This window comes from Xyrauchen texanus, chromosome 35, assembly GCF_025860055.1.
Source record: "Xyrauchen texanus isolate HMW12.3.18 chromosome 35, RBS_HiC_50CHRs, whole genome shotgun sequence".
NCBI lineage: Eukaryota > Metazoa > Chordata > Actinopteri > Cypriniformes > Catostomidae > Xyrauchen > Xyrauchen texanus.
Genome location: NC_068310.1, coordinates 30,160,915 through 30,188,720, shown reverse-complemented (window position 1 = coordinate 30,188,720; position 27,806 = coordinate 30,160,915). Strand labels below are relative to the sequence as shown.

Sequence of the window (27,806 nt, the reverse complement as noted above, 5' to 3'; positions counted from 1 at the left end):
CACACACCACTGACAAAGAGATTCTTTGCGTCCTTTCAAGGGTGGTCAAAGAGCTTGGTCTGGAGTGGTCTCCTCCACTGAAACCTGGGAAATCTCACCTTGATGAATGCTTCTTGGAGTCTGGATGCCGTCAATCGACCGTGTTCTGCAGATCTGCCCGTTCTTCCCGGAAGTTTATAACGAACTGACAAAATCCTGGCACGTGCCCTATTCAGCTCGCTCGCACAGCAATTCCACTCCTCACTAAAGAGGACCATGGGGAAGATAAAGGTTATACCCAACTACACCCTGTGGAAGAGGCGGTAGCGGCACATCTCTGCCCGGTGTGTAGCAGTGCATGGATATAACGCCCCATTCATCCTTCCAAGCCGTTTTGACTGATGTCCGCACTGGCTGGAAAAGCATACTCCGCAGTGGACCAAGCCGGTTCAGCACTCAACGCAATGGCAGTGCTCCAAGTTAAGCAAATGGATGAGCAAGGCTGCGATCAAGAGATGTTCAGTGAGCTCTGCACTGCTACAGACCACAAAAGTCACTGCACAGGCCATTGAGGAACCTGGTAGTTTTGGATCAGCACATCTGGCTGACCTTCATGGAAGTGCGTGACGTGGAAAAAGACGCTCTATTTGATGCTCCGATGTCTCTAAACGGCCTTTTCAGTGGCGCTGTGAATAGATTTGCTGAGCGCTACATCATGACGACTCAACACTCCCATGCTGAGACATTTTATGCCAAAACGAAAACAATATTTCATCACAACCAGTTTGCTCCTGCTCTGTCTCGGGCCAGCACTTGGCTAAAAACCCCTTGCCTGCTGCCAACAAAAGTGCGGCCCTATGAAGTCCTATGAAGCGAAATGCAGAGCTCGTTGTTCCTTTCGGACCGTCCCCAAGAAGGCACAATTGGAGACACATAGTGCTGTTCCTCTTCCCCAATGCTGTTTAGTGGGAAAGGAATGTTGTTGTTCAAAATGTTGTTTCTGTGTCTCACATTCAATCACATGCAAAAAGAATGCAAAAAAGTGTACAACGCTCTTTGCACATGCACGAGATGCTCACACTTTTTCAATAAAGAGCTCTTTCCCACTTCAAAGCCCACACATTATGCACAATCGCTTCCCAATGGTGAGAGGTACTTTATATCATGCAATAAACAAACCAAATTACCCTCTGTTTGTTACGTGGACGCATGGCGATCCCTTATGGCATTTCCGACTGGGTGCTAAAAAGGATCAAATACGGTTATATGATCCAATTTGCACGTCGGCCGCCCCATTTTAACGGTCTCGTCAATGTCCGTTGTACTGAATCGTAAGGGAACCTCTTTGTTACGTATGTTACCTCGGTTCCCTGAGATGAAGGGAATGAGGCTTTGCGTAAGCTGGCCACACAACTTCTTTTGAGGTGTGAGCGATGCGCTCCTTGTCCCCTCAGTCAGAAAATTCTGATGAATGGTGTTTGCGCCCCTGTTTTTATTCCGGACAGCTTTGCGCCTAAAGGGGTGGGGCTTAAACACCATAGCCAATCCTACCGTTATTGTAGAAATGTTTGAACTAGGTCAAAAGAAGGACAATCCCCATAGCATCAGCTTAGTGATGCAATGTCTTGTTCCCTTCATCTCAGGGAACCGAGTTTACATACGTAACTGAGGTGTTAACAGCACTATCAAAGTGAATATCAGGCACTAAAGTGGCACTATAACACGGGCCGCTATCTTGATTGTTTTGGTTGAATGGATCGCATGACTGCTTTGCATAACAACAAATACGTCATCGTTTTTAGATATATCTGTTTTCCCAGTCCACACTACAGCGCGAAGTCTGCATTTGAAAATGTATCAGCTTGGAGAGCATTTTTTAAATGCTCCGTTTTCACTGACAAAATGCTGTCTCATTGTGGAAGGAAGGCCAAAACGTAGAGTAAATATACATTTTCAAACATTCATCAATACATAAAAAATATACATTTAGATTTTTTAAAGGCAACATTTGATTTTAATGGCCAGAGATGTTTATTTGGGTTGACTTTTAAGTAGGGAATGTTCATTTTAAAATGAACACGAAACGAGTTTCACAACACATTTTACATCTGATTCTGTTGTGAAATGGGGGTTACAACAAGGAAAAAATGTAGGGTGGGACATTTAGCACACAGTCTACTTAAATGGATGGTTGTATTTGTCTCGCCTGGAAGCTACTTTTTTTGTCTTTTTGTCCCGTAATCTCTCAGTAACTCACCTTGGTTACTTTTTTCTGTCTCCATTTTTGTTCCAGGCCCAGATTTTACTGGACTGCGGAGAGGACAACATCTGTGTCCCTGACCTGAAACTCTCTGTGCATGGGTAAGATGATTAGCAAAGAATGCAAAAAATAAATAAAAAAATAAGGCCTCAAGTTTGCAGTGCACATATTTAGTAAAACTATTGTAGGCATGAAAAAAAGAACATTCAAGCCACTATTTAGATTAATATATTCACAGTATCACAACTTCTAGAGAATAAGAGACTCTTGGAGAGAATATGTTAATGGACAAATTGTTCCCAGGTGAGATTGTATACACGCATGCACACACACACGCATATACATTTACTTTGCTACCTAAATAAGGACAAATGATCTACTTCTATTGTTTTTATATGAAGGTAGTTACTATTAAACTAACCTTACCCCTAAAAGAAAACATTTTACATTTAATGGAATATTAAAAACATAATTTACTGTAATGCCAGGTTTTGCCAACTTTATAGACCATTTTGTCACCAGTAAAGGGAAGTAATCCAAATATAGGCAACACTGATACATGGGCTTTAGGACAAAAACAGGAAGGAGGGCTATGCAACAGGTGCTTGGATTGGCTGACTTGACTTGTGGGGGGAAAAAAACAGGATAGATAAAAGGGATCAGTTTGGAAAATTTGGGGGCATGGAAATCTCTTGTGGGCCCTTTCCCCTGCAGTTACAATTCACTGCCTTTTCAATTCTCCTTTGACTCACTCATGCACAGATTTGATTGCAATCGGTTTCTGTTGTGCAACCAAAAAATTTAACTTCCAAAAAATGTACAGATTTGTTGAATTTGTCTAAGGTCACATATTTACAAAATTTCAGAGGATCTTAATTTTCCCTGCAAAATGATTTGGAATATCAAAAATATTCAAAAAGCAAAGAATACATCTTAGAAATTCACTCGATTAGTTTTTCATCAGGATAAAATATATCTTGACAGCTTAAGACACCTTAGGCAACATGGCTATTCTGTAGTAAACATCTACCAAGACATGTGACCTACAATATGGCACTCTCCCATGCCCATGTTGAAGAAACCCAGACAAATAATTTACATTTTACTTCCATTTTTCCAACGCAGCAAACTGTCTTTTGTGCATAATTGGTGCAATGTGAATATAAGAACTCACCAGTGTTGATTTCTTTTGAGTCAGCAGTACAAAAATAACAATATAATGATGTTCTGAATCATGCTATTTACTTTTGATTGGCTAGTAAATGCAAATCTTGACTCTTGTGATACGACACCAACCTCATATATCAATCACATTTTTTTGCTTATTTATTTTTTGTAGTTATGATATTTTTAGAAGCAGTGCTGCAGCTGTTAGTTTGAGCTATAAAGCTTTTTCTGAAAAGTTACATATTTACACCCCCTAGGTGAACCCTCAGGCATCCGTTCAGGGCTAGGTGAACTCGACAACATTTGTCGACTTAAATATGTAAAATATGTAGTTTTGTATCCTTAATATGTTTCATCTGGAGGGGGTTGTTGTGAAATTGCAGGAACTGATGGCTTCCACGTAGGTTCGAGTCCCCCACCAACCAGAGTGCCAGTGTTTGAATTCAGTTCGTTCTGCTTCCCCAGCGTAGCTTTATGAGGCCAGGCAGTAATTGGAAGCGTCTGTGTGGCCCTTGCATGGAATTTCTCATTGTGTCGGATATGTAGAAAGAAAAGAAAGGGGGGGGAGGGAACATAAAGGAATAGAAAAAGGGAACTTTGTGTATTTGAAGGTTGTCTTTGTAATTGCATGTTTAACTTTATTGCTGAGTGGTGGTGGCATAGTGCACCACCGCTAAAGCACAGGGCTGTTAATCAGAAGGTCACAGGTTCTAACCCCATGGCCACCACCATTGTGTCCTTGAGCAAGGCACTTAACTCCAGGTTGCTCCAGGGGGATTGTCCCTGTAATAAGTGCACTGTAAGTCGCTTTGGATAAAAGCGTCTGCCAAATGCATAAATGTAAATGTAAATGTATTGCTACAATGGAAATTATATTTTATTTAATGTATGAAATGAATGTGCGAGGCAAGAGGTAGGCCTTCCTGCTGCAAATATCTTGCTGGTGCATTCTGTCTGATGATACACTGCAAAATCAGCAGAATTCTAAATGTTTAATGTCCTATGTTAGATACTATATGGCAATATACATCACTGTTGTTATACAGTATAATAGACTGTTACACACACAAAAAATATTTTAGCCTATTTAGGATTTATGAATTTCAATTTCATAACAAAATTACATCAAATTGAATTGTGCAATGTTTAATTATGTTTTAATCGATTCGTTTATTCAAATATAGTATGTATTTTTCAATATTTTACTTTCTAAAGCTGTACATTTGTAAAATAAAATAATGTGTTAGATGCATTCAAACGTCCTTATTGTACGTTTTAGTGTCTATCCAAATGCACAAACATGTACGTTTAAATGTTACAAATATTAACGTACAAATAGTTACGTATATTAATGAGATCAGACTGATTTAGCAGATTGTTAACTTGACCCTAGAGGAGGTAAATTGGCAGCAACGGTGTGAGTGTTTCATGTTTTGATTTTATTTTTGATTTGCCTTCCACAGGGACAGGAAGGAAGTGTACATGGGTGATGACAACTCACTGACCCTGACTTTTAACGCAAAGAACGATGGAGGCGGAGCGTATGAAGCGGAGCTATATGTGGTCTTGCCACCAGAGGCCGACTACAGCGGAATAGCCCGCAATAATGAGGTGAAACCCACCTACCAGGTGCTGCATGTGTGCCAGACCCTCTCCATTAATTCATACATGTGTTCAGTATTTCAGCTGAGGAGGACCTTTGTTCAGTTACTTTAACACTTAAAGAACATGTGTTTTTTAATTATTATTATTAATAATCCTGCTGTAAAAAAAAAAAGCTTAATCCAGCCTTAGATGGTTTGCTGGTTTTAGCTGGACATCAAGCATGGTCACGCTGGCCTATGGACTGGTTTTAGAGGGGATTGGGGCACTTTTCAACCTGGCCAAGCTTGGATTTCCGATTAAACCGCCCATAACCACTGTTTGGTTGACATTTTTATTGATCATTTTCATTGTTAGTAGAAATCCACTAGTCAAGCATAACTTGATAGTGGTTGGTGATTTTATGTATTACAGTGCTTTTAATATCGACTGCGTAAGAGTAGAATTGTAACATTCAACAGTTGTAACAAGAAGAGTTCTAAGCAGGTCTAGAAATGTCAGCCATCGATATGTGTTATCAACATGTGTGTTTCCAGAAATTTACCAGTGGTTCTTTTTCTTTTCTTTTTTCTTTTGGACAGAGTCTGACCCAGCTGACTTGCAGTTATGAGACGGAAAATCAGACCCGTTACCTCAGCTGTGACTTGGGGAACCCTATGAAATCGGGCACCAGCGTAAGCACATTAAACTCTCCTTTTCTATTTGTCCAGTCAGTTCACCCCAAAATTCATTAACTTGCACCATGTCATTCCAAACCCTTATGACTGTATTTGTGGAGCACAAAAGGAGATTATGAAAAGGAGAATCGGTCTGCTCTTTTCTATGTAATGAAAGTGAATTAGTAAGTATGCAGTCAAGCTACAAAAATAACAAAAAAAGCACCTTAAAATAATCATAAATGTAGTCAAAATGTATTGTATGTCTCTTGAAGCCATACGATAGGTTTGTGTGAGGAACCGAAGTCCTTATTCACTGAATAATTCACTCTCATTTCGCCTTTGCTTTTATTCGTATATAAAGTTCCAAGGCATGTATCGCCACGTTTGACATCAGTGATGTCATACGCATTTGTTTTCACATGTACGTGTGAAATATGCAGAAGTGCAAATGAGTTGAGTATAGAAATTTTCTGATTCGATTTCAATCCACAGGCTCCCATTTCATTTCAAGTATGAACTACTTGTATGCTGTCCTTTTTGGAGCTTGACAGCCTGTGGTCACTGTATGCTGTCTTTATAGAGAAAAGAGCAGCGTTCTTCTCAACTTCTTCTAAACTTCTTTTATCTTCTTTGGAAGAAAGAATGTCATGCAAGTTTGGAATGACATGAAGGTGAGCAGATAATGATAATTTTTGGTGAACGATTCCATTAAGAAGTAATGCTCAATTTGCAAACTTGAGGGACACTTTTTTTTAAAGTGCAATCAAATCTAAGGTTATGGGCACCTTGTCTCAGATCAGCCTTGACTAGCACTTAAAAAAAAGTCATGGGTTCTAGCAACCCTAATCATGCATCCTGTTAGTCATGCAACCTTTATTAATCATCTGACCTTAATGCTTCCCACAAGCGATTCAGGAATTGACAGTTTTTTTTGGCTCGACCCCCTTGTCGAGTGGAGTTCCCCCCTCCAATATGCCACTGTGTGGAGGTGGAGGGCCTTGTGGCTTTTTAATTGGTCTGTTGAGACTCTAATTTGTGTGACTGTAAAAACTGCTCCATGTCAATATGGGTTTCCATACATCCCTGTCTGTTTTATTCAGTGAGTAGGTTTTACTTGAGACACTGCTCATTAGTTCAGTTCAGGTTAAACAGGTTTAAAAAGCTACTTTATTGTTGAGGTTATTTTAGGTCATTGTTTTTGGGTTCTAAGACCACCAAAGAGGTTCCCCGTAACAACAAGGAATTTGTAATAGTATCTTATTCAATGAGAAATTCAGAAATCACAGCCGCTCACTCAACACGTGCACGTATGCCCACACAGACACTCATGCAATTCGAGGGAAAACGAGAGGCGCTTGAATGGGGTCTTATTGCCAGAGTTGGTGTGCGTGCGGTATAAGCATAAAACTGCAATTATAAAAGTGTAAAGAACTCCCATGGAGTCTTGAGCTGACTAGGTGTACATCTACAGCACAATTAAAGGAATAGTTCCCCCCAAAACAAATTTTTTCATTATTTACTCAAACTCATGTTGTCCAAACCTGTATGATGTCATTTCTAAAGGAGGATAAACTTCAGTCAATTTACTTTCATTGTATGAAAAACATACAATGAACGTGAAAGGTTACTGAGGCTGTCATTCTGCTTAACATCTCCTTTTGTGTTCCATGGAATAAAATAAATTCATATGGGTTTGTAACACCAAGAGTGTGAGTAAATGATGACAGAATTTCAATATTGGGGAACTATTCCTTTAAGAGTGAGGGGAGGAGCTACCTGGAGCACTTTGGACAGTGCAGGTAAACATGTCATTATGAAGATGAATAAGAGTGGATATATTTCATGGCCCTTTGTCAGTATTTCCACTTGCATTTTTTGGACTGCATACAGGAAGGAAACATTCCACAAACTTTAATATCCATTCTGTTGCCATGGCAGTACATTGTGAGTGATTTGTATGTTTAGCATACTGTATATATACTCAGCAAAAAAAGAAACATTCTCTCACTTTCAACTGCTTTTATTTTCAGCAAATATAACATGTGTAAATATATGTATGAACATAAAAATATTGAACAACTAAGACATAAACTGAACAAGTTTCACAGACATGTGACTTGAGTGAGGATGTCTTCCCTGTAACGCACAGCATTGAGATTGCCTGCAATGACATCAAGCTCAGTTGATAATGCTGTGTCACACGCCATCCCAGACCATGACGGACCCTCCACCTCCAAAGCGATCCCGCTCCAGAGTACAGGCATACTACACCTCTGTGTAATGCTCATTCCTTCGACGATAAATGTGAGTCCGACCATCACCCCTGGAGAGACAAAACCACGTCTCGTCAGTGAAGTGCACTTTTTGTCCAGTCCTCTCTGCTCCAGCGAAGGTGGGTTTGTGCCCATAGGCGACGTTGTTGCCGGTGATGTCTGGCAAGGACCTGCCTTAAAACAGGTCTACAAGCCCTCAGTCCAGCCTCTCTCAGCCTATTGCGGACAGTCTGAGCACTGATGGAGGGATTGTGCGTTCCTGGTGTAACTCGGGCAGTTGCTGTTGCCATCCTGTACCTGTCCCGCAGGTGTGATATTCGGATATACTGATCCTGTGCAGGTGTTGTTACACGTGGTCTGCCACTGCGAGGACAATCAGCTGTCCATCCCATCTCCCTGTAGCACTGTCTTAGGCATCTCACAGTACGGACATTATAATGTATTGCCCTGGCCACATCTGCAGTCCTCATGCCTCCATGCAGCATGCCTAAGGCACGTTCACTCAGATTAGCAGGGACCCTGGGCATCTTTCTTTTGGTGTTTTTCAGAGTCAGTAGAAAGGTCTCTTTAGTGTCCTAAGTTTTTATAACTGTGACCTTAATTGCCAACCGTCTGTAAGCTGTTAGTGTCTTAACGACCGTTCCACAAGTGCATGTTCCTTAATTGTTCATTGTTCATTGAACAAGTATGGAAAACTTTGTGGATGTAATAAAGATCTGAGAATTAGAATTTTTACCAAATTATCTTATCTAGTGTCCTGAAATAGGGACGTTTCTTTTTTGCTGAGTGTGTGTGTGTGTGTGTGTGTTTATATACATATATACATACATGCATGCAGTGCAGTGCAGTCGGGAAGTATTCGCAGCGCTTCAATTTTTCCACATTTTGTTATGTTACAAAATGGATTAAATTCATTATTTTCCTCAAAATTCTACAAACAATACCCCATAATGACAACGTGAAAGAAGTTTGTTTGAAATCTTTGCAGATGCACTGTATACAGTACGGTGGAATAGTCTTAGGCACATAAGATGTTTCACAAAAGCATCTGTCTTAAGATTTGTGTCAGTAGGATCTATAAATGTTAGACTCCCAAACATTACTTTTGCAAATAGAAAAGATTAGAATGGAAGAACAGGGAGCCCTGCAAAAGATGTCATGGCCCCCAAAAAGCCCCCCACTGAACATTGTGTCTGTCTGAGATTATTTAAAGAGACAGAAGTAATTGAGACTGCCAAAATAGAAGAACTGTGGTGAATTCTCCAAGAAGCTTGGAACATCCAATCTGCCAACAACCAAGAAAAACTGTGTCCAGGTGTACCTAGGAGAATTGGTGCTATTTTAAAATTGATTTAGCTTTTTTATCTTTACTGGATTTTGTATGACATTAAGTGATAAATGACATCCTAACTTTGCAAAAATGTTCACATGTGCCTAAAACTTTTGTACAGGACTGTACATCAAGTTGAAGAAGTTTATATACACTTCATATTTCAGACCTTGAATAATGCAAAGAAAACAAGTTCATATTCATTTTTAAACAACACTATACTAATACTAAATACTAATATTTTAACATTAACTCCGTAATCAATATTTGATGGAATAACCCTGATTTTCAATCACAGCTTTAATGCACCTTGGCATGCTCTCTACCAGTCATTCACTTTTCAAAAATTCAAGCAGCTTGGCTTTGTTTGATGACTTGTAACCATCCATCTTCCTCTTGATAACATTCCAGAGGTTTTCAATTGGGTTCAGGTCTGGAGATTGGGCCGGTCATGACAGGGTCTTGATCCGGTGGTCCTACATCCACACCTTTACGTCACTGATGTTAATGGAATATATTTTTGAACTATATATATATATATATAAATGTAATATAATTTTGTTTTTCAAGTTATGGGCCGGACTGCGATTCACAGTACCACGTCTGAAGGACACACACAAATTTGTACAGTTTGACCTGCAGATCCGCAGGTATGGAACTTGAGAATATACTCGCATGCTTGCACTGCTAAATATCACTTTAATATGTAGGAAGATATTGCCAATATATGACAGTGATGCACTGATATTGACATTTTGGCCAATACCAAAAGCCAATTTATTTTTAGGCTATAGTATGACCAATATTTTTAATCTAAACTGGTTTTGCCTGGTTCTTTTTACGTCAGCATTTATACTATCTAGAATCTAGAAAGTAGAATGTTACATGCTTCTGATGAAATCAGACCTTATGGCCACTACCACATTAATTCTTTTTAGTTTGAAAAGAATACACATTGATTTTGCTGCGTTTACTCATGTCATCTATACTAGGGATGGTGTTTTTTCCTTCACCAAAAAATAAGTGCTTTCGAAAACACACTCCATTACTGAATACTTTGTGAAACGATGACATTAGGAAAATGAAAAGGAGTTTTCAAACTAAAGTGAATTAGTGTGGCTTAAAGCACTTTAATGTTCAATGGCAAAGATGGAGAATGTGTTCAATGTGCACTTTTGAAACCTGCCATAGAGGAAGAATAACCCTAATATTATCTGTTTCCTATAATGAACTAACAAAACCAATGGCGAAAGTAAAAAAAAAAAACAAAAAAAAACAAATATTGGGCAACACCTATATTGTGCATCTCTAATATATGGTCAGGTCAAATGTACAGTCTTAAGATGTGCTTCTTAATAAGCTGTTTGTCTGTCCATCTGCAGTAAAAATGAGAATAACTCCCAAAGTGAAGTCGTCCCCTACAAGGTGGAGGTTGTAGTTCAGTCTGATGTGATTCTGCAAGGGTGAGTTTACATGCAGAACCCATTTATTTCTCTTCTGGAATTGTCACTAGGAAGATCTTACTGTTCCCTCAATTTAAACATTTTCCTTCTCATTTTATCTCTCCTTTTACAGCGTCTCTCGTCCCGACAAGGTCTTCTTCCCCCCTCCGAACTGGAAGGCGGCCAAGAATGTAATGGTTGAACAGGATGTCGGACCCTCTGTCCGGCATATTTATGAGGTAAAAGCCTTGTCCAAGTCTTTCAGTTAAACGTGAGTGGTCATTTTATAGGAATCCAGTGTTATTGTGATTTTAAAATCTTATGCAATTTTGCTGTCAAGTAAATGTATCTTGAGATATTTTAACAGAAAGCAAGACAAATATACTGATTAAAGGAATAGTTCACCAAAAATGAAAATTCTCTCATCATGAACTCACCCTCATGACATCCTGGATGTGTTTGTCTTTCTTTCTTCTGCAGAACACAAATGAAGATTTTGTGAAAAATATCTCTCCTTTGTAGTTCTGTTCAATGCAAGTGAATGGTGGTCAGAACTTTTATGCTGCTTTTATGTGCTTTTAGTAGCTTCAAAGTAATCCATATTACTCTAGTGGTCAAATCATGCTTTCAGAAATGAGTGGGTGAGAAACAATTCAATACTTAACTCCTTTTTTTCCTCCTGCATTTGTGATGGCATGAGAAATGTTTTTAATTTTTGGGTGAACTTCCCCTTTAAGAATTTATTTTTGCAGTGTGGTAGCTTCTTATCACTGAATTCTGCAAATTGCTGCTTGCAGCTATATTTCTTGAAAGGGCAGATACCTTCAACCAGGGTTGTCCAGATGAGTCACTGAAACACTCATACAGGGAAAGGTTGTCATGGAGAATGTGTTCACATTTAAAACAGAGGTCCTGAAATAGCACAAGGCATCAAATCTTTCCTTCATCGTGACCAAAAATTACAGGGACACCTGTGAAGTTACTTTGGTGGTGCGACTTTATCCTGTGGTCATGATGGTATAGGACAAAATTGTAAAAATGACAAAGCAGCGGCCTTGATGTTAAATCAATGTGGTTCAGAGGGTATATTATGACATAACACAATCTCAAGTCATCTCTCTCTCTCTCTCTCTCTCTCTCTCTCTCTGTCTCTTTCTCAGTTGGTGAACAACGGGCCGAGTCGTATCAGTCACACTCTACTGCAGCTGAAATGCCCCATGAAGCTTCAAAGTAACAGGTTCATTTACCCACTGGAGGTCACAACTGAGGGTCCCATTAACTGCACCACCCATAACATAGTCAACCCCTTGAACCTTAAGGTAAGTAGTCGTGGGTGAACCACAGGCCAGAGATTTGTTTTATCAGGGTATGACCTGCCGAAGTCATTAAGACTGAGTTGTGTTCTGTGATTATGTGCATGACTTTGATCTGTCAAGCTTTTCTGTTAAACCTGTTTATTGATGAATCTCACAAAACCTGTCAAGAAACTCCACAGGTCAAATTTCACCCAAAATCAAAAGATTTTAATATTTTGCCCAGAAAATGAAGCCTAATTTTAGGATCATTAGAATACTATGGCACTGAAACATTTTCATTACAATTGGGAACCATTTCCACAAAATTCAAGAACATGAAATATCTCATTGTCATTACTGTAATGCGAGACAATTCGATGCTTATTTAAATTGTGAAGTATTTATTATTACGTATATACACTCACCTAAAGGATTATTAGGAACACCTGTTCAATTTCTCATTAATGCAATTATCTAATCAACCAATCACATGGTAGTTGCTTCAATGCATTTAGGGGTGTGGTCCTGGTCAAGACAATCTCCTGAACTCCAAACTGAATGTCAGAATGGGAAAGAAAGGTGATTTAAGCAATTTTGAGCGTGGCATGGTTGTTGGCGCCAGATGGGCCAGTCTGAGTATTTCACAATCTGCTCAGTTACTGGGATTTTCACGCACAACCATTTCTAGGGTTTACAAAGAATGGTGTGAAAAGGGAAAAACATCCAGTATGCGGCAGTCCTGTGGGCGAAAATGTCTTGTTGATGCTAGAGATCATAGGAGAATGGGCCGACTGATTCAAGCTGATAGAAGAGCAACTTTGCCTGAAATAACCACTCGTTACAACCGAGGTATGCAGCAAAGCATTTGTGAAGCCACAACACACACAACCTTGAGGCGGATGGGCTACAACAGCAGAAGACCCCACCGGGTACCACTCCTCTCCACTACAAATAGGAAAAAGAGGCTAGAATTTGCAAGAGCTCACCAAAATTGGACAGTTGAAGACTGGAAAAATGTTGCCTGGTCTGATGAGTCTCGATTTCTGTTGAGACATTCAGATGATAGAGTCAGAATTTGGCGTAAACAGAATGAGAACATGGATCCATCATGCCTTGTTACCACTGTGCAGGCTGGTGGTGGTGGTGTAATGGTGTGGGGGATGTTTTCTTGGCACACTTTAGGCCCCTTAGTGCCAATTGGGCATCGTTTAAATGCCACGGCCTACCTGAGCATTGTTTCTGACCATGTCCATCCCTTTATGGCCACCATGTACCCATCCTCTGATGGCTTCTTCCAGCAGGATAATGCACCATTTCACAAAGCTGGAATCATTTCAAATTGGTTTCTTGAACATGACAATGAGTTCACTGTACTAAAATGGCCCCCACAGTCACCAGATCTCAACCCAATAGAGCATCTTTGGGATGTGGTGGAACGGGAGCTTCGTGCCCTGGATGTGCATCCCACAAATCTCCATCAACTGCAAGATGCTATCCTATCAATATGGGCCAACATTTCTAAAGAATGCTTTCAGCACCTTGTTGAATCAATGCCACGTAGAATTAAGGCAGTTCTGATGGCGAAAGGGGGTCAAACACAGTATTAGTATGGTGTTCCTAATAATCCTTTAGGTGAGTGTATATATATAGTGTGTGTGTGTGTGTGTGTGTGTGTGTATTTAGATTATGTGTTTTCTTTGTTTTGGGGGCCTTTCTCAGCTAATATAATATATATCTTTAATTTGATTAATTAATAATCTCATGCAATTCATTTGATTAGATTTTTTTAGCGATTAATAGCCTTAGAATTTTTACATAATTGTAGTATTTGTTGTAGTGCCTTGTATTTCAACTGATTTTAATTAATAATTATTACAGTAAAATAAATTTAAGCCAAATTTCATAAAATAATTTTACTACAGTACACAAAAATACCCGGTAACATGTAAATTAATAGTAAAATGTCCAGACATGTTAAAGTGATAAGAATTTGGAAGGAAAATGTTTTTAATTGCCATAAAAATAATGTCACAATACAAATCTATCCTAAATGTCATAAAACAGGCTTCTTGGTTTTTCTTTTCATTTTTGGGTGAAATATAACCATGATATGGTCTTGACTGTTTTTCTAGAGAGTCACCCTTCTGTATCGATTATCGACATCGTAAATTTATTTTCATATGTGCCAACACACAAACAAATGCAGTCAAATGAGGTCAGAACAGATCTGACCTCATCAGGTCTGTCAACTTAATTCAGAGGCTCTTAAAGGGGCGGAGTCTTTTTATAACTAATTTGAAACCTGTGGGACATCAGATGTCCAGATCACACCCACTTTGTCCCATACAAACTAACAATTTTATGCTACATATGCCAAATACATGATCAATTGCCAAATACATCATCACCAACATACTTCTTAAGCATGTCTTCTCCTTGAGTCCACCCTGTCCCTGTGCAGCCCCACCCAAGGCCGTCTTTGATCCTCCTGCTGTTCTCTCATCTCAATTTTCATACACCACGTCCCACTGCTGTCTTTATATAAACAACCATCAGCTCAATCAGAGCCCCCTTTCAAAGATCCCTCTGAAAGATCTTTCTCTTTCTGTCTCCCTGCTGAAAAAACTGTGAAAGCCAATCCAAGCTGGTTGGCTTGTCTTAGCTGGCATCCCAACTTGGTCATGCTGGCCAGTTGGCTGGTTTTATAGGGGTTTTGGGGACTTTTTAGCTTTTCAGGCTGGGAGACCAGCTGGCTTCCCAGCTAAACCAGCTTAGGTTGTGAGACCAGCACAAACCTGCTAAGACCATCATTTGTGCAATTCTGTTTGGTGATGCTAGTGTAAATAACAAAAACAAAATGTACAGAGTAATTGAAAAGATTATATTATGTATAACATATAAAGAATATATATATATATATATTTTTTAAATTAAAATAAAACATGAAGCTCAAGTGGTAGAGCATGGCACTAGCAAGACCAAGGTTATTGGTTCAATTTCTAGGGAATGCTCAAACTGATACAATGTAAACCTTGAATGCACGCGTAAGTCACCTTGGATAATAAAGAACGAAGAGCAATAGTTATATTCAACAAATGTTTTTGTGTCCCATCTGATGCACTGCTGTGGCTCTTTTGAAGGCTGCCTTGATCAGTAACGCAAAACTGATGTAACATCTGGGATTGCACACTTCCTCCCTCAAGTGGTTTGTTTATCATGCTGTCAAGGGCGTTTCTTGGTTTTGAGATGTTTTTGGTCCACACAATGGAGAAGTTGAGTAAAATGCTGACATATGTTACGAAATACCCCATGCGTCCTGCATGACACATCCCTCCCGTTGAGCTCACTGTCAGTGTTGATTCAGTGGTCGTCAGTATAGACTGTACTGTGATTTCAGAGTCTGCAATGTTCAAAAGGGTAATGAGTTTCCACTAAATGTTCTTTTCCCTCTCTCCCACTCTGTCTCTCTTTCTCTCTTTCATTAGCTCCAGCGGTCATCTACAGAGCAGCCTCCCTTACGAGTTGCAGCACAGGAACACCATATCGAGAAGAGAGAAACGCACAAGGCCGAGCTGTCCCAACTGACCAATCTGGTGAGATTTCATAAAAGTAAAAAAAAAAAAAAGGGGGGAGGGGTTATGAATGAATCGTAAAAATACACAAAATGTGAGTGAAACATAAGCTCTGTTGCAAAATCTAGCGAGCTGCCTTGCTGTCTACTTCCAAGACCAGATCCTAACCGAATGGGGACTTATTTGGAACACTCTACATAGCCAGTATTGTTTACAGTTTTGTGTCATATTAAACTGTTATTTTTCAGTATTGAATAGATAGTAGATTTATAATCAAAATTTCTCTTGCTTCCTCCACCATCTTGAATACATTTTTCTGCCGAGCTCATCACGATGCATTCTGGGATTGCCTTCCCGGGGAAGGATACATATGATGCTACCTTAGAATTTGGCCAAAATGAGATATCTTAAGAGGCAGCATAATTAAGATGTATACCTTTTGGAACAGCTGCCTCCGGAGGATGCTAACAAGGTTTTGGAACAGACCCAACATAATCAAAACATTAAATTCTTTGATTTGAAGCAAAAAAAGTATTTGAAAATCAGGCAAGACTGTGCATGTAATGTCTTTATTGAGGGAATTAATTACAATCCCATAAAGCATTGCAAAAGTAATTGAAATAAAAACGGAAATTTTTAAAACTATGAATCTAAAGTCATTGATTTTAAGTGTATAAACAATACATTTTTATTTTAATTACTTCTGGAACAAAAGTATTGCACTCATTTTATTTCCAATAGAGTTGTTATCATGCTACTAAGCTAATGACTTGATGCTCTAAGCAGCATAAAAATTACATAGCACACACAAATATTGACTGGTGTTTAGCCAATTTTAGTTACATTGAAAAAAAAATTAGCGATACTTTTCAGTATTAAATATAAATGAATCTGTAGCACCCCTTTAAAATGGCCATGTAAGACTGCCTCTGTAGCACCCCCATTTTCACCTACAGTCACCAAAATTGGTACATATTTAGTTCTCATCAAGCCAGACAACTTCTATAATTATAGTTATTATCTCTGCCCAACAGGAAGCCGGCCATTTTGGATTTTTTGAATATTGCGGTCTCTGAACTTTTAAATACTCCTCCTAGGGGATTCATGAGACGGTCACCACATTTAGAGATTATTTTGCCAAGACATTGAAAATGTTAAATTGTGAACAATAGTCCTCTTATCTTTACCCAAATTGCTTTAAAATATTTAGAATAATGTCAAATACCAAATGGATGTGTCCACATTGCATTGTTTTTTGAAAGCCACTGGGTGGAAATGAAACCATGGTGCTTAGGCCCGTCATTGCTCCTTGCAAATATATTTGTAAAGTGCTACCAGTTTCAGAACAGAACTTTTGAGTCCTGGACAACAGACACAATGTTCTTGAACCACTGTGACTCATGTACATTTGGTAACAAACACTGAACAAACAAATCAAATGCAGCATTCTCATGACCTCAGAACTCAAAAGTTATCATTCTTTGGTGTTACAACTCAAAATGTCAAGTCATGCAGGGTCAAAGATCTACTCTGACTGAATGGGAACCATCAAGGATGTTTTTGTTGGACAGTCTAGGTGCGTGCACGATTGTGTGTGTCCACGTGATCTGTCATTAATGACCTCATTGCTCTCAAAGTGAATGGTCTGCCAGTGTCCTCACTCTACCCTCTAATTTTCAGCTCTTTTCTGCATCATTAACTGGCCCAGCTACCCCTTCTTTTAGTCAGCAGCTGATTGTGTAGCCCAGCTGCAGGTAGATCACATCCACCCTGTGTACCTGCTCCAGTAAAGTAGGGCTTTATGTTGCTGACTGTTGTGCTCAATTGCCCTCTTTTACCATTCTTTTGCTTGATGAAGTGCTTCAAGAGGGCTATTTATTCTCCACCCTTTTCGAGAAGGAAAGTGCAAGGACCTCTGTTAAGAACGTTCTATCAGTGGATGTCGGAGATGTGTTTATGTTGGATAGTGTACTGTGATAGTTAAAGAAGCCTGGCAGGAACTCAGCTAGAGGTTCAGACCCACGATTGACAACTCTCTGCTGGGTTTAAGTGATAAGTAGAGGTCCTGGCTTAGAGAGACCTATTTGATACTGATTTATTTTCCTTTTGCAATTGTTTTAACCTTTTTTAATCAGTACCTCAGTTTCTTCAAATATGCACTCACCTAAAAGATTATTAGGAACACCATACTAATACTGTGTTTGACCCCCTTTCGCCTTCAGAACTGCCTTAATTCTACGTGGCATTGATTCAACAAGGTGCTGAAAGCATTCTTTAGAAATGTTGGCCCATATTGATAGGATAGCATCTTGCAGTTGATGGAGATTTGTGGGATGCACATCCAGGGCACGAAGCTCCCGTTCCACCACATCCCAAAGATGCTCTATTGGGTTGAGATCTGGTGACTGTGGGGGCCATTTTAGTACAGTGAACTCATTGTCATGTTCAAAAAACCAATTTGAAATGATTCCAGCTTTGTGACATGGTGCATTATCCTGCTGGAAGTAGCCATCAGAGGATGGGTACATGGTGGCCATAAAGGGATGGACATGGTCAGAAACAATGCTCAGGTAGGCCGTGGCATTTAAACGATGCCCAATTGGCACTAAGGGACCTAAAGTGTGCCAAGAAAACATCCCCCACACCATTACACCACCACCAGCAGCCTGCACAGTGGTAACAAGGCATGATGGATCCATGTTCTCATTCTGTTTACGCCAAATTCTGACTCTACCATCTGAATGTCTCAACAGAAATCGAGACTCATCAGACCAGGCAACATTTTTCCAGTCTTCAACTGTCCAATTTTGGTGAGCTCTTGCAAACTGTAGCCTCTTTTTCCTATTTGTAGTGGAGAGGAGTGGTACCCGGTGGGGTCTTCTGCTGTTGTAGCCCATCCGCCTCAAGGTTGTGCGTGTTGTGGCTTCACAAATGCTTTGCTGCATACCTCGGTTGTAACGAGTGGTTATTTCAGGCAAAGTTGCTCTTCTATCAGCTTGAATCAGTCGGCCCATTCTCCTCTGACCTCTAGCATCAACAAGACATTTTCGCCCACAGGACTGCCGCATACTGGATGTTTTTCCCTTTTCACACCATTCTTTGTAAACCCTAGAAATGGTTGTGTGTGAAAATCCCAGTAACTGAGCAGATTGTGAAATACTCAGACCGGCCCGTCTGGCACCAACAACCATGCCACGCTCAAAATTGCTTAAATCACCTTTCTTTCCCATTCTGACATTCAGTTTGGAGTTCAGGAGATTGTCTTGACCAGGACCACACCCCTAAATGCATTGAAGCAACTGCCATGTGATTGGTTGATTAGATAATTGCATTAATGAGAAATTGAACAGGTGTTCCTAATAATCCTTTAGGTGAGTGTATACTCAACATTTTAAAATTTTGTTAGCATTTTCAATCTTAACTTATTCTTTGATCTAAGATAGTCATAAAGGGAAAAGAGCTGGAAGACCACAAACCCTTAACATAAAAATACAAAACCCCTAACCGATCCCGCAGGTTGGGGTGGTTCATCTGTTGGTGTTTGCATGTCCTATGATTATTCCTCCAGCCCCCTAATGAAACGAACATCATGTTACAGAGTTCTGATGACAAATGTGGTATTGTACAGCTTGTAAAAACTAGGGAGCAAAATGTTATTGCGTTGGTGGGTCGGGAATTTTACTTCTGGCCACGGTAGCCAGTATTTTACAGTCCTGTGACTCTACCAGTGAATTTCTGCTAATTTGAAGCAGTCGATGCATTAAACCCGAAGATTGGGCCCTTTGTCACAGCTATTGGTTGTGACTATAACGTCAGCATCATGGTTCCATCTCTCCATCTGGATCTTCATATTTATAATTATTCTTGGGTTTTTAATGAATGCTTTCAATTAGAGTTTGTCTCAATGGACTCAAATGACAAGCAGGCATGCTTTCATGTTGCCTATATTTCTTTCTGCCAGGAAATTTAATTCACATGATCTATATTTGTTTAAAGAGCTTCTTTTCCCCTCTATTTGTCTGATGTTATAGTCTTGCTCTAATGTGGATTGCTGGACTCTAACGTGTAATGTTGGCTTGTTGGAGCGAGGGACGAGTGCCATACTACAGGTTCGCTCTCGGATCTGGGCTGAAACATTCATGGAGGTGAGTGTAAAACTTGCAGAAAACGTTGGTGCCATCAGTCCAAAGCTAATGTCTCTCTAAACAGGATAATTATGGTTCAGAAAATTGAATTGGCTTTTATTTTTATTTGATTTGTATTTTGGTGTTTAGTCAGTCAATCTGTTAGTCATTCATAGTCTGATTAGTTTAGTTGGTTTGTTTTTAATGGTGTCTAAATGGATGCAAAGTTACATAGGAGTCAGTCATTCATTGTATGGTTAGTTAGTCTGACTAGTTAGTTAGTCAGTCAGATATTCATTAAAAGACTGACTAGTTTAGTTAGTTTGCTAATGTGCATATGTAGATACAGATCAGTGGGGATTTCTTTAAGACTGCAAGGGATGCTCAGCTTCCCTTGTAATGTCAAAAAAAATAATGGTCAAATATGTACTATTGTGTAAACAATTTATTGACTAAAAATGCGAAGACGAGTTCGTTCAGAATCAGCTACATTACATATAGCAGGTCGGCTGACTCGATTTACTTCTCATACATTCCCGTAGCGTCAGTGCATTTCCCTGTTGAAGCCGAGCGTCCATTGACTTCAATGTGGCTGCTCTGAACAGTTTTTTTCAGTGCTCCGAAAATAGAAGGTCATTGGATAAATGCTGCGATTATGTCCCGCCCACGGACGCTCAGCCTCTCTGGGGGTGAATGAGGAGTGGGCTGGCCCGGACTCCGGGCTTCTGCGTGATGATTGGAGGATCTGTCGAAAGACTGCATCTCCTTTTGATTGACAGCGAATCTGTACTATAAGAAGTCACTGAAGCTATTTCGCGCTCAGTCCCATCGCGGATTTCTTAGTCGAAAGATAAATTGCTGCAACCTATTTCTTTATATTTGTTTGGCGAAATTGCTAGTCAATTTGCATAATACATTTCACACAATTATACACCACATTCCTTGTTTCAGTTTTACCAAGTTTAAAATATTTTGTTTTAGAGCGTTCGTTCGTTCGTTCGTTCGTTCATTCATTCATTCATTCATACAGTAGGCTAGGCTAGCGTCGTACGGGTGAAACTGCGCACGATGGCAGACGGTGCTAATATTGTCGACCTGATTTTGGCGAAGCCATTTGAAAGTCTTCCTTACGAGGAAAAAATTAGAATTAAACAGCAGGGCAGATCAACACCTAAGATTGATTTAGTGCAAAAAATAGGGTTAATAAGTGTATAATGTAGGCCGAAAATGAGCTTCCCCTCTTTGAAAGACCAGCAGCCGCCACTGATACGGATACATTCATACTAGTAATAGATGTAGATAGTTAGTCAGTCAGTCGGGTGAGGAAGTCAGAGTAGTAAGTCGTGTTAGTTTGTCAGGTTGGTAAGTTATTTTGTTTGTTTGTTTTATGGTGCATAAATGGATGAAGATTTACCTGCCAATTAACATGGGGTTAGTTAGTCGGGTTAGTTATTTATTTAGTTTGTTTGTTTGTTAATGGTGCATAAATAGATGCGGATTTACATGCCCTTAACCTCGGGTTAGTTAGTTGTTTGTTAATGGTGCATAAATAGATGCAGATGTACCAAGCTAGTCAGTCATTCACAGCAGTACTGGTTGGTTGGTTAGTTAGTTAGTTTTTTGTTTGTTAATGGTGCATAAATAGATGCAGATTTACCTGACCCTTAACATAGGGTTAGTTATTTAGTTTATTTACGTTGCATAAATAGATGCAGATTTACTTGCCCCTTAATGTGAACTACAAAGAATTAACTGTGGTTGGTCGTTTTACATGTCAATCAGACACTCCCATCCTGTGTAATTGGCCAGGTATTATGATCTAATTATTCTGACAGAATAAACTCATAGTCAGAAGTCAGGCCTAGGAGATTCATTAAATTACAATATCCCGAACTGATTGAAAGTTTTTGTTGCATTTTAGAGTGCATTTGTAGTTTCAGTTTAATTTAGTTTTTTGTTTAATGAAACTTATATTAAACTGAGTTATTTATACTAGTATATTTAATACATTTTAACAGATAACACAGGAAACACTATACATGATTTCTAGGTCTGGGGTGATCAAGCTTTTATAAAGTACAATTTCAAACTATATCACATCAAAATAAGAGCTTGACTTCTCAAAGTCTGCCCACATAATTATACTTATTAAATATTATTACTGAGTTCAAATGCAAAGTGTGCACATTTCCTGGCATGGTCACCATGAAATGAGAGAAGTGTGTGTCCATTCAGCATGTGAATGCGGGTTAAAGAGAGTCAGATTATATCTCCAAACAGGACCTCTTTTGAGCCTTACATGCTCACTGCAGTTCTAGCCAATACAAATCTTATAAGTGAGTGCATTGAAAATACATTAGCAGGCGATCCTGAGAGCTCAGACGATTGGAAAGTCACAGGAGTTTTGTAAGAACCAAATCTAGACTGAAACACTGTGGTTTAGTGAGGCAATACTGCCCTCTGCGGAATAAGAATGGGACTGTCACATTAACAATTATATTTGTCAAAGAACCATCAATCATTGTCAACCATTTTCACAGCCTGTTTTATTCACATGGTTAAAGAAATAAGTTGACAATATTAAATACATTTTCTGGAACTTATTTACAAATGCCTCTTTTTCTATGCTTCCCTGCAGAATCCATTTAAAAACATCATTCTGGAGTGCCTTGCTAGTTACAAAGTGGAAAAGATGCCTTATGCCATAGTGCCTATTGTAAATCCTAGTGGTGCTAAAAAGGTAAACGTCATACAGTTTAATTTTCCCCTTTTTATTTGATCCATTTAATTTCTCCTTCCTTAGCCATTGTGTCATATATATATATATATATATATATATATATATATATATATATATATATATATTTTAACTATATTTTTAGCATACTAGTTAAAATCATCCACTGAGGATGGAATTTTTCATCTCCCTTCTGTAGATGGTCACTCCTGTGGTCTGGAACAAGCCAGACAGTACATATGCTGTTCCTCTGTGGATCATCATTTTAGCTATTCTAGCCGGCCTTCTGCTGCTTGCACTGCTGATCTACGTCCTCTACAAGGTGCGTGATGGCTGCCAATTTAATAAGCATTGTATTTCTTGTTGTGTTTTTATAAGTTACATAGTTGGACTAGTTTTTAATTATTTGGAAATAAATTCTTATCCTTTGTTGTCGGACCAGTTTGTTTGTTATAGCTTGTACATATCATAAACAACATTCTTTGAAATTGGGCTAGCTTGTAACTTACCGTAAACAAATTTCTTAAACTTGCCTTAGTTGGACTATCTTGCAACCTATCATAAACAAATTATTATCCTTTGTAGTCAAGCTCCTTTGTAGCTTCTAACTTATCACAAATTGTTTTCCTTTTTAGTAAGACTAGCTTGTAACATGTCATGAACACATTTTTATCCTTTGTAGCCAGACTACCTTGTAACATCGTAAACAAAATCCTTTGTAGCCAGACTACCTTGTAACATTGTAAACAAAATCCTTTGTAGCCGGACTAACTTGTAACAACGTAAACAAAATCCTTTTGAAGTCTGACTAGCTTGTAACATTGTAAACAAAATCCTTTGAAGTCTGACTAGCTTGTAACTAATCGTAGGCAAATTATTGTCCTTTTGAGTGGCTCTAGTGTAACATATCCTAAACAAATGTCTTATCCTCTTTTAGTCAGACTAGCTTGTAATATATCGTAAACAAATTATTATCCTTTTGTAGTCAGTTTAGCCTGTAACTTATCGTAAACAAACTATTGTCCTTTTTAGTTGGGCAAGCTTGTAACTTATCCTAAATACATTTTGTATCCTTTTTAGTCAGACTAGCTTGTAATGTATTGTAAATAAATCCTTATACTTTTTAGTCTGGCTAGCTTGTAACATATTGTAAACAAATTATTGTCCTTTGTATTTGGATTTGCTTGTAACTTATCTTAAATTATTATTCTTTCAAGCTGGGATGGCTTGTAACTTATCGTAAACAAATTTGTATCCTTTGTTGTCACGCTAGCTTGTAATTAGCGATAAACAAGTTATTATTCTTTATATTCGCTGTAAACACATTTCTTATCCTTTATAGTCCATTAGCTTGTAACAAAACCTACACAAATTCTTATTCATTCTAGGGTGACAACTTTTTAACTCATTATCAAATGATCTATTGCTGTCAGACTAGCTTGTTACAAATTGTAAACAAACTATTATTCTATGTTGTCAGGTGAGCTACCTAATCATAAACCAATTATTATCACTTCTCTTCTTGCATCCTGTAGCTTGGTTTCTTCAAGAGAACTCCCTACAGCACCGCCATGGAAAAAGCCCAGCTCAAACCTCAGGCTGCATCTGAGGCCTAAACTACTAAAGAATTTAGAGAACCATACCAAAAACGTTTCTTCACCAGAGGCCATCCAAAGGTTACTTGCTGTTTTTAAAAGACTAGACTGCAGTAAAGGAATAGGGATAAAAGATCACTGGATCTTCACTGCACTAGATGATGAGACCCTGAAGACTCAAAGCCAAATGAATGTTGACATACGTGTTTATTTTACGTTATTGTTATGCTTGCTGTGGGTTTCGATTTTTATTCACCAATTATAGTCTACCACTTACAAACAGTTTGGGTTAATCTTAACCAAAACTCAGAATCGCTTGCCTGGCAACCGCTAAAGGAGATAAACAGAGTCTCTCCTACGGATTTTGCCCAAGACTCACTCATCTGCACTAATATTAAGAGTAACATTTATTATGTCTCAACACTTTTTTTTGTCTTAGTCCCCACCTCATATATTGTAAGTGTTTCAGATGGTTAAACAATCTGCAGTGTAGCATTTTACATTTTCATCATGGTATTTCACAATTACACCAAAAAACTTCTTTGCAGTATTTCACAAACAACCAAAGACTTTAATACAGGTGGTGTTTTGTTTGTTTGTTTGTTGTGTTTTTAAAGTGAAAACGAGGTCGTTGGATACCTCACATGGACCCTCATCTCCAGTTTCCTGCTGTTTGTTTTTCTGTAGATTCTTTTTTTTAATTGTGATATCTTTATTGAAAGTCTATGCAGGGCCATTGCTTAATTTCACTGGACATGGGACAACATTTTGATGGGTGGGCCCTAATCATGGGCCCAAATTGTAGACTATACAATAGGGGATATTACTGGGGCCCCATTATCACAGACCCTGGTTGCCTCATCTTGACAATGGCCTTAGATAGATTTTCAGTTAGAATGAGATGTTTTCAGCTCAGTCACCTCTGTATCTTTTATAAAAGACAAGCCAAATGGTTTCGGGTATATTGTGGAAAAGCAGCAGACATTACCATTCAAACATTGCCAGGATCCTTCACGGAAGGCGACTGTTCTTCCCCGCTGACTACCAACTCTTTCTGTCCTGTTATGTTCCAAAGTTTACTATAACAAATGGTAACGGTGCCTTAAAAGTGCCTGGGACACGACTGGATCTACACAGAGCCTGTGAAACCTTGCGAATGCCTTGAAGCAGAGCTGTGCTTTGCCTTTTACGATATCAGACTCTTGGAGCCAAAGAGCAAAAAGAGTCAGAAAATGGGGGCCGATTACTTCCCACATGTACCCTACAGTTGTCCCTCCAAACTTCTGTGGGCGAACAGAGAACCACTGTGGACTTGGAACAAGATTTTTGCAAAGTCCATTTGTCAGTGCAAATGCAGGTTATTGTTTACACACACATATACATACATAAAGACATAGTTCATCCAAAATTGAAAATTATTTTATGTTGTACCAAACAGGTAACTGTTTTGGAATGACATGAAAGTGAGTAAATGAGAGAATTTTTATTTTTGTGAGAACTATCCCTTTTGTACAGCATAGTTAACCACACAAATGGTGTTTGAGGTCAAAATCAATTGACTCATGGACTAAAAGCAAACCTCTTCCAAGGCAGCGGCCTCAACCAGGGATTGAATGTTGAAATACACCTGTAAAGTTGTTTGTTTTGTGTGTATTGTTTGTGCATGTAGTGTTAATCTGCTTGTGTGTGACCCTTTGTGTGTTTATGGAGAGGTGTGTGTCTGGATGTGAAGATATGAGAGATTTTTGTCAAAATGCTTATGGAGAGCCAGAGTGAATGACATTCAGAGTGTAGAAATGCCTCCGTACATCATGGTGCTGAAGTGGCCGAATTAGACAGGATGCAACTGCAATCATTCAGCATGAAAGTTTCAGCAAGCCACTTAGAGAGGGAATGCAGTTGAAACTGTGGATTATGTAGGACCTGTATGGAAGTGCAATATTATTATTATTAATTTTTTTGTTAATTACAATAATTGTAATATGGAGGGGGGGGCGGTGTTGTAAGGTTCTCAGTTTGAGGGATGAAATTAGCCCGGAAGTACAGTGTAGTCAATTGTGTGGCCAAACAAATGTTTAGATGTCAACATTTGAATGGCACAAATGGTTATTCCATTGCCCAAAAAAATAAAATAAATAAAAGGCCTATTTTCAATCGTTAACTATTTTTGTGCCATAAAAGTCCAGTAAATTGTCTTGTCGACGATACTGCCTGTGGTATTTTATGAACACTTTTACTGTAGTTTTTACGTTATACAGCAACACTACTTTCACAAAACCAACTAATTGACTCAGAGACCACTTGAATACTTTTTAAATTTTCATTAATATGTTATCTCTTTTGAACATTTTCAAAAAAAAAATAAAAAAAATATTTATTCCTCAATGTTAGGTTTTTTTTTTTTTTTTTTTTTTTGGCAATTAAAGCAGGAGGAAACACTGGGTTTGTCTTTTTTTTTTTTTTTATAATTTTTTTTTTGCCAAATTCCTGTTTTTGTTTTGAGTTGTAAATATAAGTTTGGTGAGGAGAATATTTAAATTTTTAGCTGATACTGATTTGACATTGTATTTCATCACCCCATATTGGGGAGAATTAGAGGTATGTTCAAGTAATTATTTGTATTCACAGTTTTCATTTTAAAATAAATCTTTTTCTACAAATTCTGATTGTTACTCTGACATTTAATTTCCTTTCTGTTATTATTTAGCATAATTGTTCTGTGGAATCTACTAATATATCGCAGCATAGATTTTCCTTGTGCCCGCTAGAAACTTCTGACACCCCCCTCCCGGTCACATGAAGAGACGACCACTTTCCCACCCTAAAGATAAAAAAATATATCAAACAACAACATGCACCACACATTTTCAATAATGTATTTATAAAAAATATATACACACTTCAATAAACGTGCATAAGATATATATTTCTATAATTATATTGTCTAAAAATCTGATTGTGCTATTGTCATTGTATTTAATTGGTTTATCATTGTCGTATTTGACTTAGTATATACAGCAGCTAGTAATAATCTGTACACTGTTGTTCTCCAGTGCTTGCTCACATTCTGTACAGGCCAGAATACTGTTACACATTTTATAAATAACAGTGAATGCCAGCAGTGCCACTAAAGTGAAGTTAATTGACCGTGGTGTAGTATGTATTTCAGATACAGCCCAAAGGGGGCCAAGCAGTTAAATCAGAACATTTATGACAAGGCACCAAAGGAAATGGTCACCACACAATTTTTTATTCCCAGCCAATGCTTGGGCTAAGTATAGTCCATGTAGCACTGAGTGACAAAGCGTTACACCAATTAACCACACATAGGGTGATCATGGATTTCATCCGCCACATTAAAATGAATGGATGAGATATTTTCTCCAATATGGAGTGAGGAAAGGCAGTCTGATGGTTTCTCAGTGCTCTATAGTTCTGGATAACTGAGTAAGTCTCTTCTGATTGTCAATCACTTTAAGATTCTGAATGTACTGTCTGACATTGATGGCACTGCAGAGGGTCAGAGACTGATCTGAATCTACAAGAGATAAGAGGGAGAAATCAATGAAGCTGTTTTTATTCTGTAGAAATCATGATGCATAGCAAGGACACAGACTGGACAGTACACGTACTGAAAGTAGAAAAAAACAACAACATACTTGTTGATACTCGGATGGCTTGGGCATCCAAGAACATTCGCTCTGTCAAACCTTTTTGTGGCGATGAAGGTACTGCAAAAGAGGAAAAATTTATCAAAAACATCTGTTATTT

General features: G+C 38.6%; 2 protein-coding genes across 3 annotated transcripts in view; one reads left to right on the top strand and one right to left on the bottom strand.

Moving 5' to 3' along the window:
- LOC127628515 (integrin alpha-5-like) overlaps positions 1–26,873 on the top strand; it is a 69,674-nt gene extending 42,801 nt beyond the window's left edge. Inside the window, exons 19-30 of the mRNA XM_052105309.1 lie at positions 2,273–2,340; positions 4,870–5,017; positions 5,590–5,682; positions 9,841–9,920; positions 10,653–10,733; positions 10,846–10,951; positions 11,873–12,031; positions 15,493–15,600; positions 19,611–19,724; positions 22,342–22,443; positions 22,640–22,762; positions 23,976–26,873. Coding sequence (XP_051961269.1) covers positions 2,273–2,340; positions 4,870–5,017; positions 5,590–5,682; positions 9,841–9,920; positions 10,653–10,733; positions 10,846–10,951; positions 11,873–12,031; positions 15,493–15,600; positions 19,611–19,724; positions 22,342–22,443; positions 22,640–22,762; positions 23,976–24,056 — 1,263 coding nt within the window. The 3' untranslated portion in view covers positions 24,057–26,873. The remainder of the gene's footprint in view (positions 1–2,272; positions 2,341–4,869; positions 5,018–5,589; positions 5,683–9,840; positions 9,921–10,652; positions 10,734–10,845; positions 10,952–11,872; positions 12,032–15,492; positions 15,601–19,610; positions 19,725–22,341; positions 22,444–22,639; positions 22,763–23,975) is intronic.
- Positions 26,874–26,936: 63 nt separating this feature from the next.
- Positions 26,937–27,806, bottom strand: part of LOC127628516 (rap guanine nucleotide exchange factor 3-like) — a 48,625-nt gene continuing 47,755 nt past the window's right edge. For both annotated transcript variants that reach the window (XM_052105311.1, XM_052105310.1), the window contains 2 exons: positions 27,695–27,766; positions 26,937–27,573 (listed from right to left, as the gene is read on the bottom strand). In XM_052105311.1, the coding sequence (XP_051961271.1) occupies positions 27,455–27,573; positions 27,695–27,766 (191 nt within the window). In that variant the 3' untranslated portion in view covers positions 26,937–27,454. The remainder of the gene's footprint in view (positions 27,574–27,694; positions 27,767–27,806) is intronic.